The sequence below is a fragment of the Acomys russatus genome, chromosome 25 (genome assembly GCF_903995435.1).
Source record: "Acomys russatus chromosome 25, mAcoRus1.1, whole genome shotgun sequence".
NCBI lineage: Eukaryota > Metazoa > Chordata > Mammalia > Rodentia > Muridae > Acomys > Acomys russatus.
Window position 1 is genome coordinate 13,169,014 of NC_067161.1, and position 11,973 is coordinate 13,180,986.

The window sequence follows — 11,973 nt, forward strand, 5'->3', positions numbered from 1 at the left end:
CCAGCCTGGCCAGTCTAGCCCCAGTGAGAACAGTGCCTCCTCTGAGGGCAACTTGTACCTCAGGGCATTCCTGGGTGGGCATGGAAGCCAGGGCCCAAGTCCCCAGGGAGAAAAGTGATTTGCTATGGCTGGGGGGGTGGGGGGGGGCAGCAGCCCTCCCTGCCTGTCTCCCACCCTGGCCTGTGGAAGGCCAAGCAGGGGTGTACTGAGAGGAAAGCAGTGAGCTGTGAAGGCCACCGATGCCTATCGTGGCTGCAGGGGCTGGCGGGGGCCCAGGAAGGCCACACGGGGTAAGCAGCCTGGAGCCATAGAAGGCAGAAGGCTTTGGCCACCACGGGCAAAGCTGGCATTAGGCTGCTTGGATGGACTCAGACCCAAGGACATGGAGGGTCCTCGTCCATCCCCAGTGAGATGAAACAGGCCAGGTCATCCTGACTTGTTCGCCTCTGCCACTCTCCCTGGAAGCCCCTAATTGAGCACACCCAGCCCACCGCTTGGCCCCAGAATCTTTGGAAGATCCGAGTCCACAATAAGGGTTCTGAGTTCAAAGGTGAAGCCCAGCATGGCGTCCAGGACACTTGCTTACTGGGATGCTCAGGCCAGGGACATTTCCTTGAGGGTGCCCAGGTGCTTACGCAGGGACAGAAAAGCAAAGAGACCCAAGCAGCGTGTTTGAAGGTGGTTTCTGTTTTAATTGTCCACAAGTCTGTTCAATAAATAAATCATGACCTTGCTATGTCCATGTGACCCCAGGGATAAGTCTCTACCATGGGCTGTTGGGGGAGTCTGGGAGTGAGTATCTGTCCAGGACACATGCACACCAACACTGGACAGGCCCAGACATTGGGGCCCAGGTCAGGGAAAGGAGCCCACACACTAAGGTGGCTGTGAACAGTCCTCAGCACCTGGGAGGATCTGCAAACTCGGGATATCTTTAGGGGTCTGGGAGCTGCCAGCTCCCAGACGACTGCCCCAGACACTACCAGGAATTACATGGTCCTCAGGGGCCTGGAGAGGGAGGACAGGAGGTGGGACACTGGAGTCAGCCTCACACTTGGTGGTACGGCTCGAGAAAGGCTCAACCACAGGGCCCAATACGCTGGAGGTCTCGGATGTCCCCCTTGCCAGCATGGGGCTTGTTTCATGCAGCTTCCAGGATTCTGCAGGTGCCTCAGTCCCCTTGGTGGGCACCCGCTTCACTGAGAGGTCCAAGGGTGTGTCCAGTGGCCGAGCTGCCCGGGCCAGCGCCTGATGGATGGTGAACAGCTCATGGCGAATCTTGCCAAGCTGCTCCCGTAGAGGTCTGGGGGCTAGACCCCCAACCGGGGCCAGCTGCCCCAAGCACTGCTCCACCCTGACGTAGTCGCCAAAGGCCTGGGTCAGGTCCTCTCCCACTGGGACTGTACTTCCCAGCACTTGGCCTTGTGGCTGCCGCAGAAGGTGGACCTCAGGGCCTGAGGCCTCAGGGTCACCTGAATCCTTGTCCTCAGGCCAAAGTATCAGGGAGGAGCTGGTCGGCAGGCTGAGAGGTAAAAGCCGGTCAGAAGGCTATCCTTCCTTCTAAAGTCCCCCCACCCCGAGCCCCAGCCTGTGTCTTCTGCTCAGTGTCACCCATACCCCAGGGAAAGGAAGAGCCCTCAGTCTAGAACTAGACATCCAGAAATAAAGAGGAAAAGGACCCTGTGCTATCAGGTTCCTCTGCGGCCTGGAGTCTCTACTCCTAGTGAGTGAGCTGCAGACGACCCAGCCTCCCACCCAGTTCGACCCATGCTAGGACCCAACCCTCCTGATACCCACCTGCTCTGACAGCCAAATTTTGCCAGGTTCAAGGGGGCCTTTGGGAGCTCAGCCAGGTTGCCTGGGGGCAGCCTCTTCTGCAGGTCGCTCTGAGCCACTTGTTCCAGCTCTCTGTCGTGCCCTGGGTCTCTGGAAGTGCCAGGGGGCCAGGATCCCCCCAGCCCTGGCACAGGCACCTTCAGTAGCCCAGGAGCAACCAGAGCCCCAGGAGGCCCCTTCAAGGGCACGGAGGACTTGGCAGGAGCAGTCCTGCTTGCTGACTGTCCTAGGCTGGGCTCAAGTAGGAGTGGGTAGTACAGGCGGGGGGCCAGGCCTGGACGCTCAGGTGTCTGTGGGGCTGGGAAGGCTGTGGGGGGCATCAAGGGGCTTGCTGAGGCCAGGAAGGGCATATGGGCTGCAGCAGCAGCCAGTGAGGGCCCTAGATAGGAGAAGAGGCCTGGGCCAAGAGGGTAGTTGACGCCCAGCAATGACAAGTGGAAGCTCTGGGCTTCAGGGAACTCACCCTGGGCAGGCGGCGGGTAGCAGGGGACACTACTCTCAGAGCCTGCTGAAGCCATGGTCCCTAAAGTCCCACTCACCATACCACCACTCAGTCCTGCCTTCCATGATTCTGCCAAGAGGCCACTGGTACCTGGACCCTTCCGGATGGCTCTTGCCAGAGGGGGCAATGACCCTGGGGACTCCTCTGGTCCAGGTTTGGGGCCCCTGCCACAACGACGCTGGGAAAGGCTGTCAGTGACAATGAGAGCTGGCTCAGTAGGCTTGCTACTAGGGTCTGAGAAGTCTGTGGAACAGTTGGGGGTGGGCAGCCGAGGCCTGGGCGAGGGGGCCGCACGTCGGCATGCCCAGTCGGGGGAGTCTAGCAGTAGAGAGAGGGAGTCTTTGCAGAGGCTGTACTTCATGTGGTTATAGAGATGGGACTTCTCCAGGCAGGTGAAGGGACACTGGAAGCACTTGTAATTGTAGGGTTTGCCCCAGGGCCGTGGGATGTAATGTGGCTTCTTGGGCTTCCGTGACCGTGCCCTTGTCCCAGTGCCCACTCGACATGAACCTGCCTCTCGAGACATGGCAGCCTGCTAGCAGGCAAGCCTGGGCACCATGGCCACCTGCAAATAGGAGAGACAAGGACCCAATTAACACCAGGCTTTCTCACTCTCTGCTTCTTTGCACTAGTGGTCCCTGTATCAGAATCCATGAAGCCCCCACAAGGCCCCTATTTGCCTTGCCTCATGACCTCTGACCTTTGTACTGCACATCCTTCATTCTTTTGGGAAGGGATGTAGTGGTACTCGCCTATAGTCCCATAATTTGGGAAGCTGAGGCAGAGGGATTGCTGTGAGTTCCAGGCTATCCAGAGCTACAGAGTGAGACTCTGTAAAAAGAAAAAGAAGGAAGCAAGCTGGGCGTGGTGGCGCACGCCTTTAATCCCAGCACTGGGGAGGCAGAGGCAGGTGGATCGCTGTGAGTTTGGAGGCCAGCCTGGCCTACAAAGTGAGTCCAGGACAGCCAAGGCTACACAGAGAGACCCTGTCTTAAAAAAAGAAAGAAAGAAAGGAAAAGAAAAGGGGAAAAGAAAATGGAGGCATCTTGGGGAAATAGGTGGACACAGAATGGGTAGGAGCCCCAGAAGGAGACCAGCAGAACCAATAAATCTGGACCAGTGAAGTCTTCAGAGACTGATGCACCACCCACGTATCATGGGGAGGATGTAGACTCCCTGCTCAGATACAGTAGATAAGCAGCTCCTTCTCCATATGGATCCCCTAATATGGCAAGCAGGGTCTGTCTCATACATGGACTCTGTTTCCTGCTTATTGATCACTTCCCCCTGGTGTGGCAGCCTTGCCAGGCTACACAGGAAGAGGACACTGGTAGTCCTGACGAGAGTTGATAAGCTGGGGTCAGATGATAGGAAGGAGGGTTCCTCCTTGCTTAAGACTAGAGGAAGTGGGGAGGGGGTAAAATGGAGGAGGGTAGGAGTGGGAAGAGACAAGGGAAGGGCCTATATTTGGGATATAAAGTGAATGAAAATTTAAAAAGTAATTAAAAAAGAAAAGAGTGAAAAAAAAAAAAAGAAAGAAAGAAAGAAAGAAAATGGAGGCATCTAGATGCTCTGATCCATAAGCTTTTAATGCAAGGATGGTCTAAGGAAGACCTAGAAATTGTTGCTAAGAAAATACTCATAGTTTATCTAAATTAAGTCTAATCTGGTGCCTTGTATTCTATTTAGCAAGTGACCCTGTACATATATCCACTGCTGAGGTCAAGCTCGCCCAGCAGGCCAGTTTCTGGGATAACTGGTCTCCATTTAGTTTCTGCTCTTTGCACCAGGCAGGTACCCACCGAGCATTTGGTAAAAGAATGAAAGCAGCCGAGTGTGACCAGAGCCACCAGTCTGATGGCCCTCTAGAGACATTTTCTTCGTTGAGCCACCTGCCCCTGCCAGAGACTGAAACAATTCACCACGATTTGAAACCAACAGAAACTTTGAGGTCTGACTAATGCTATGTGTGCAAATGCGTGTGAGCATGCACGTGTGCACGCCAGAACCAACCAGTGGAGTGTCAAGTGAGCACTGGAGGTCTCTCAGGGGGGTCAGCCACACACGAGGCAAGCCCAGGCTGGGGGGAGTGGATGTCACAGCATGGCCCCATGGTACAGCCACCTGCTCAACCCAGCTCCATCTGGGTGGCTTCAGGCGGGTCAGTGACTGAGCCTGCAGTGACCAAGCTCAGCCAAGAAAGACCCTCTTCTCCTCGCGTCCTGCACACTGGCTCAGAAGCCCGTCTTCACTCCATCTGGGCCACCACCTGGGCTGTCCACTATCCCGGCACCTTGCACTTGTGCATGGTGCATGTGCACATAAGCTCTGGGTCTGTGCATACAAGCGTGTAAGATTCCCAAGGAATCTTTGCTCTGGGCCTGGAGGAACAACTCCTGCATGGTTGAGCTAACCAGGCACAGGGTATGCCACCAAGGGCACACACATCCATACCACTTTCACTCAGAATGGATATGCCTGTTCACAAGGGTATGCCCACATTACAGACTATGCCTGAAAATACCTGAGGACACGGCTGTGACTCACACTGGGTCATAGACTCATCGTAGATGCAGACACACATGTGCCTCATGATCTGAACAGCAGGGATGGGAGTGGAAGGCAGTTGCTGAACTCAGCTTTTTTTGCATGCTAGCCATTACACTTTGCCCATGATAGATATTCACCTTTATTTTCACCAAAGATCAGGTTGGCATCCCTTAGGTAGGCAGCTAGAAGGGTGAAAAAAGCACTACGTGCTAAAAGGCTTGGGACCATGCAGGCTGGGCTCTGGAGATGGGCCAAACACAAACGCACAGGCAAAGGGAGACTCCAAGGTTGGGAGGTGGGTGGATGCTGGGACCCAGGAAAGGGTCAGGGGCCTCCGGAGGGGTTGCACACCCAACCTGGGCTTGGCATGTATAGAGGCAGTCTCTTCTGTCTGCATCGGACACCCCCCCACCCCCACCCCGCAAAATGTGATGACAGATAGGCATGTGTTCTCAGGCGACAGAGGCGTCTGTGCAGGGGCCATCGATCACCCAGCCCTGGGAGCCACACAGCTGTGCAGATTGGTGCCACCGCTCAACCCAGCTCCCAGCTTGGACTGGAGGATCCTCCTGGGGCCCTGGACCCAGGGTTTGGGAGTCCTCCTGTGCTTCCCTCCAGATCAGGCACCCAAGGTGCTGACCTCTCCAAGACCCAGAGGGATGCTGGCCACTGGTCCACCACAGTGCACATCCCTACACTAGCCGCATATACACAAAGGCACATTCATCCTGCCGCCACCCAGCCCCAGCCCCAATTTATGGCCTGGCATGTGCTCCTGGACACCTTGGCTGTGCGCCTGGTCTGGAGAAGTAATAGCTGGAAGGGCCAGCCCACCCATCCGTTGACCCTCTTGAGACTCAGTGCCCTACAGCGATGGGTGAAGGAGCTGAGGTAGACACCTGGGACCCCAGCACCTTTCCTTTGCCTCCCTGCTGCGGGCGCCGCTCTGATGAACCCTCACGATGCTGGAATCGCAAGCAACCCTGTCCACCCAGTTCGTCCGGAGCTGGAGTCCCAACTTCGCGGGAAGTGCCGCCCGCTGCCGGTCTTACCGCGTCCGCCGAACCGAGCCTAGGGCGTCCGCCAAGTGTGCGCCGGGGCCGCGCGGAGGGGCAAACTTCCCTCTTGCGGACACCGCGGTGTAACTGAGGTCCAGAGCTGGAACCCGTAGCGACTCCCTTATGCCGCCACCACCGCCTCCCGCGTTCCCCGACGCCGACTCGCAGGCGCCCACCAAAGTTGGCAAACGAGCGCGTGTGCCACGGCGCTTGCTCCCAAACGCAGCGACCTCCGACCAGACTGGGCGCGGGAGGCGGGACAGCCTCAGCTGCAGACGGCTCCCACCACTTAGCACGCCGCCCTGCACACTCACCGGACGCGCTGGGACGACTCCTGGAGGGAGCGAGGTCGGACCCGGCACGGTGCAGCAAGAGCTTGGAGTGGCGCGCAGGTGCGGGCCGAGTGAGGGGCGCCTGGCACCTTCCCCGCCCCCGACGCCTGCAGGCTGCCGCGGGGGTGCGCAGAGGCAGCTAAGTCTCCCGGGTCCCCGCAGCGGCAAGAAGGGGCGTCAGCACGCATCAGTCAGGGCTCTGGCCCCTGACAGCCGCCTGCCCACCCAAATCAGGGCCTGGGGGCTGAACCCTAGGACAGAGGGCCTCCAGAGCAGACCAGGAGAAGGCAAACCCCAGAGCTCAGGTGGTGGAGCCTATATGCCCTTGCCAGCTTCCACTGGGCAAGCCAGAGCGCCTCTGTGGGTTCCTTTGCTCCAAACAGGAGGCATCTCCCACGCCCCTTGCTCTTCCTTCTGATGGTCACCATGCACTGAAACCACCACCTCTGGATGCATCATACCACTCCCAGCCCTCACTCTCCACTTGCTAGCAGGTTCCTCCCTGCTTCAGGACAGATGGAGTGCCTGTGCCTACCCCTGAAGGGCCTCATTCATGCCCACTGGTGGCTCTCCAGGAAGGACTGTGGGGTGTCAAAGGACCCTGGAGGGATTGGCATGCCCAGCACACTGTGACTGCTGGAACTTCCTTAACCGTTTCTGGGTTGTCAAAACTTAACATCTGGGGTCACACTTCCTAGCCAGGTCCCAGGAAAAATTGCCTAACTGGTGAGTTCCAGGGGTGCATGTGGGCATAGCGACAGAAAATCTCAATCTCTCTTTCTCCCTCACTCCCTCCCCGCTCTCCTCCCCTTCCTCATCCCTCCCACCACCACCTCCTCCTCCTTCCTCTCTCTCTCTCTCTCTCTCTCTCTCTCTCTCTCTCTCTCTCTCTTTCTCTCTCTCTGTCCCCTCCTGCCCCCCTGCCTGTGACTGGGGAGGACACCTTAGCCTAGAAGTGTGCTGTTGCATGGCATTTCAAGCATGGAAGGGTGTTCACTGCCCCAGGCCTGCCCTGTGGAGGCTCAGAGGTCACGAGCTGCTTGGGAACCCAGGGCTCTTCTCAGTAAATGGTATCTTCCCAGTTCACATCTTGTAGAAATGAAACCTCTCCAGTGACTCTGGCTCACGACACAGGGCAGGCGTAGGGTGGCAGGGCGCCACGGGTTCAGTACTTCTGGTCCCGTGAACCTGGACTTGGCTCCCATTGTCTGTGGGGCAGGCAGAATGGCCAGGACCCAGCTGTTGGCCAGAGTCCAGGGGCTACTGGTCAAGAGTCAGGGCCTTTCCAGTTTAGTTTCCTTCTCTCTCCATGCTCCCTTCCTCGAAGGCAGCCCACCCCCATCTGAGGGACATCCAGAGCTGGAAGTGGTGCTATGGATTGCTGTACAGCATGCTCCTTTCTGCCTGCCTGGCCCAGCTAACTGGCTGACCATGCAGGTGGCCTGGGGCCGAAAGACAGCTTGGATGGCCCCTGTGCCAGTAGTCCTGGGGCCAGGAGTCCGGCTCCTCATGGGCACTAACTAGAGATGATGGCAGACTCAGGTCACTCTGAGACAAAGAGAATGAGAACACTAAGCATGGACCTTTTATTCTCAAGGACAGCTCTGCACTCTCTAGCCACCCTCTTTCTGGGCACTAAGGGATAGTCAATGTCTGACAACAGGGTTAGGGTGGAGGTTGTGTCCCACTCTCCAGGGAAGGCCTGGCTTCAGCTTCCAGGGAGTAAAGCCTGGTGTAGCTCAGGTGACTGAGCCTGTGGTCTGTGGGAGAAGCCAAGAGTCATGCCATGTGGCATCTCAGGTATGAGGTTGATAGGCCTAGAGGTGATTGCTGCCTAGGCCAGCTCTATGGAGGGACAGAGAAGGAAGGTGGATAGAGTATGTTGACATCGAGAATGTGAAAAGCAAGAGGGAAGTGGAGGGGTCCTGTATGCCCAGCAGAGGCATTTTCAGAAATTGGGGTTGGAGGGGAGGGAAAGACCACATCCAAAAGAACGACCTTAAGGGTTATCTGTCCCCTGGACATATTTCTGGGCTTCCTAGAAGGGAACTCCTGAACCCGGCCGGCACTCGCTTAGGGTAGTCTGGAGAGTTAGTATGTCTGACAGCCCCCACCTTCTGCCCCTTCCTTTCTTCCCTCAGATCCTGCCTATCTTCTGTGGCCTCTACCCACCCCCTTTGAGAGTAGGGGAATATGAGCTCCAGGGTGGGGGTGGCTTTACCTCCTGATGGGTGGCTGAGACCCCATAGCTTTATGTTTGGGTTTGTCACTCTGGGCCTGAGCCCCTGTGTTGTCCACTCTCCCTAAGCGGCTGTCCTGTCTGCTCAGCAGTAAAAAGCCCCAGTCTTAGGCTGCTCCTGGCTCTAATAGGGTCCTTCAGTAGGACAGGAGCCTAGTGTTCTCTCCTGGTGTGGGCCTTGTCTTTACCCTCGGCTGGAGGCTTACTCATGTCCGTCATTAACCTTCTCTGCTTGATCAGCCCATGGCTGCCGGCCTGTCATCTCCATTAGCGTGGCTCCTGTGTATGCTGGGGGCTTCTGAGCTGGAGGAAGGTCCTGGACTCTGCACTGTCTCTTTCCTTCAGTGTTGCAGCCCTCATCAAGACAGGTATGGTTTGTGCTGGCTAGTATTCCACAGTGGGCAGAGGGACAGAGGCTGGAGCCAAACAGGATCTAAAGCCCATGCATGGAGGGACTCCGTGGAGTGGCAGCAACTCTGAAGCTCTAGGGGAGGTTGGTGCCGCGCGGTATGCTTGGCCATGGCTCGTTTTGCACCTTATGAGTACAAGACACATGGCAGCATCCAAAGCCCATGTGAAATCCCAGGTCCAGAGAGAAAGAGACATCCTTGCAGTTTCACCTCTTTTGTGCATTCAAAGTGTCCTTGGGAATCATAGTCAGGCGGAGGGCTTGACTGCAGAGATAGGATCATGCCTGAAGCTCTGTACCAGCAGGAAGCTGCGGGTCTTGATAGCCTCAGGGAGCCAAAGGTAGGAGTATACAGTATAGGAAGGGAGGCAACAGGATGTGGTAACTACGGAGGGCCTAGGCCCAGGACAGTAGGATATGGGTGGGGCCCATACTGGGGGCATACAGAAGCCTTGGAGAACCATCTCTGGGCTCTGAGTGATCCATTCCTGAATTTGCTGGATTATCTACCAACCTGGAGTAGGAAAAGGTTCCACTCTGTGCTGGGCAACAACTAGATGGGTGAGACTCCAATGTTCCCTGGAGGATCTGAGATCTGAGCCAGGTGTTTTTGGAGTGTGTGTGTGTGTGTGTGTGTGTCGGTTTATAACCTCCCTTTCATGGGACCATTCCAGCTAGACTGGGGCCTCTTCCTTTAGAAGGAGCAGCCGGCCTGTCCAGGTGGGTGGGACAAACTCAGGCTGCCCAAGCCCCCACCCGGTCTCTGAGCCTGGCACTGGTGGAGCAGTGCCTGGGGCCGACAGCAGCCATATGTTGGGAAGTGGAGCTGTGTGCGTTGCTCTGCGGCCCCCGGGGCCAGCCTTCCTGGACCTGTCACAGATGATTTTCCCTGCCTGAATGGCAGGATGGCGGGTGGGGCAGTGGGGGCCTGCGAGCTGGTCCTATGTCCAGGTCTTTCCATTGCCCTCGACACAAAGGTTTGCCACTCTTGGGGTAATCCAAGGTCTGGGCCTCAGCTCTGAACCCCCCAGAATTCCACTGAATAAATCCTGTGGTGGGCACCACTTATAACTTAAAATTGGGGTTTAGGAGAAGATTCCTGGCTGGTCAGCAGGGAGGAACCTCTTGCTTGGTTATGAGTAGTGGCCAGGGGTCCACACAGGCTGCTGTGTGCCCCGGGCAGGTGGAAGAGGGCTGGGAGCTGCAGCCCTGTCAGCCTAGCGCCCAGAGCTGCGTGCAGGGAGGCAGGGAGGCCATGGCTAATTTGTACACTAAGTGCTTCTGACAGGGATGCCTCACAAGTGAGAACAAGCCACTGCCCACCCTGAGAAGGCCTCAACGGCTAGCAGTAAAGACAGTGGGCCAATGGGGACCAGGAATTTGAGGAAAGCCAGGAACAGGTTGATGGCTATTGGAAAGGTAGGACTCAGAAACATGGAGAGGCCGTGTCAAGCGGGGATGAGATGGGCAGAGCTCCGTACAACGCTCATGTCCACTGTATCAGAGGCTAGTCCCGTTGTTGCTCTTGGGCTTCTTGACCTGCACAGGACACTCCACCCTAGCCTGCTGACACTATGGTGTGACATCTGCTCTGACCAGTCTGCCTACTTCCCTCCCCAGGCCTCTCACCCTAACCAGAATCAGGGAGCATTGTGGAGCCCTGGCCCCCTTCCAATACAAGCCAAAGAATTTGGCTTATGTGTACAGCTCCTCTCTGGATGCCCCTTTGCTCCCCCTCCCCTTATGCTGGGGTCCATGGGGAGGGGAAGGGGAAGGTATTTGCTGGGACCAAGCAGAGTGGGGTAAGTGTGCAGTGGCTGGACCTCCTTCTTGTCCTGACACCAGCGTCCTAGACTTTCTTTTTTTGTTTTCCAAGGCAGGGATTCTGTGTAGCCTTGGCTGTCCTAGAACTCTGTAGACCAGACTGGCCTCAAGTTCACAGAGATGCTCCTCTGGCCTTTCTTCTGAGTTCTGAGGATGGAGCTGCAGAAGCCAGTGTGGTGGGTGCCAGGTGAGTAGGGCAGAGAAAAGGGGTCTCTAGAGGACTGGTCTTGGCTGCCAAAGGTGCTGAGAGCTGGCTCCTGCCACAAGGATGCATAGGTGCAGGTCTTGGCCCTCTAATGTAAGAGTAGGTCCAGCCTGGTGCGCAGCCTCATAGGGGCAGGGAAGGCGCTGTGGGCGGCGAGGTGAGATGTGTTGTGGCAGCTGCCCCGCTGCCCGAGGCCCGCCCGGAGCGAACACTGCTGGTGGCTTTAATTGCTTTCACATTCGATGGGCTGGCCTGTGACAGGCCTCTTACGCTGTGCACTCTGGCCGTGAGCCCCCAGCCCCCGCTTGCCCGGGGGCCTCCTCCAGCTCCTGAAGGGGCCTGGGCTGCTGGCCAGAGAGGGACTGAGCAGCTTAGCGTCACCTATGATATGAGATGGGCCCAGCCTGCACCAAGCTGGGAGGGGACACAGCACACCAGCCAAGTAGAGAGCAGCAGCTACAGCCCTGCTCACCCTCTGGCTCCATCTGCTCCTTCTTGGTGACTGATGGGTTTAGACAGCCTTCATCCCCCCAGTGCAGGCAGGGGAAGAAAAAAAAAAAAAAAAAAACCTGTACACACATTGTCTTGCCCACCATGTTGGTCCTACCTGACTGCGGGGTAAAGCCCTGGGGTCTGGCCCCAGCCTCATCTCACCTGGGAACTCACTACCTCTTAGGGAGTCTGGCCGGCTCATAGCTCATCTGACCTTACACAGAAGCAAGAACTGCTACCTTACAATCCCTGGTGCTCCTCTGTAGCTTAACCAGGAGACCCCCACACTGGCCTGCAGAGTAACCGGTTCCTGTGTGTGTAGGTACTGGGAGGGTGACAACAGACTCGAAGCTCCCGTACAAAACAAAACGCTTTTATTTGGTCCTTGGAGCCTGAGTGGAAACGGCCTGTGGAGTGCGTCATCGAACAAGAAAGGGACTGATAGCTGATAAAATAGTCTCTGTGTTCGAAGAGCTGGTCCTATTTACAGGGTTAAAAATATTCACAGCTCAGAGTAAAAGGAGGC

At 56.7% G+C, this 11,973-nt stretch overlaps 1 protein-coding gene across 2 annotated transcripts; it reads right to left on the reverse strand.

Annotated features, from left to right (window-relative positions):
* Positions 1–670: 670 nt before the first annotated feature.
* Prr35 (proline rich 35) lies at positions 671–6,395 on the reverse strand. 2 transcript variants are annotated; one of them, XM_051168040.1, is made up of 3 exons: positions 6,261–6,395; positions 1,798–2,903; positions 671–1,522 (listed from the first exon to the last, which is right to left on the reverse strand). In XM_051168040.1, exons 2-3 carry the CDS (start codon positions 2,862–2,864, stop codon positions 877–879), a joined length of 1,713 nt encoding a protein of 570 aa, XP_051023997.1. In that variant the 5' UTR covers positions 2,865–2,903; positions 6,261–6,395; the 3' UTR covers positions 671–876. The 2 variants fall into 2 exon arrangements, with proteins under 2 accessions (XP_051023997.1, XP_051023998.1); XM_051168041.1 differs by lacking the exon at positions 6,261–6,395 and adding an exon at positions 5,941–6,129.
* Positions 6,396–11,973: the final 5,578 nt, after the last annotated feature.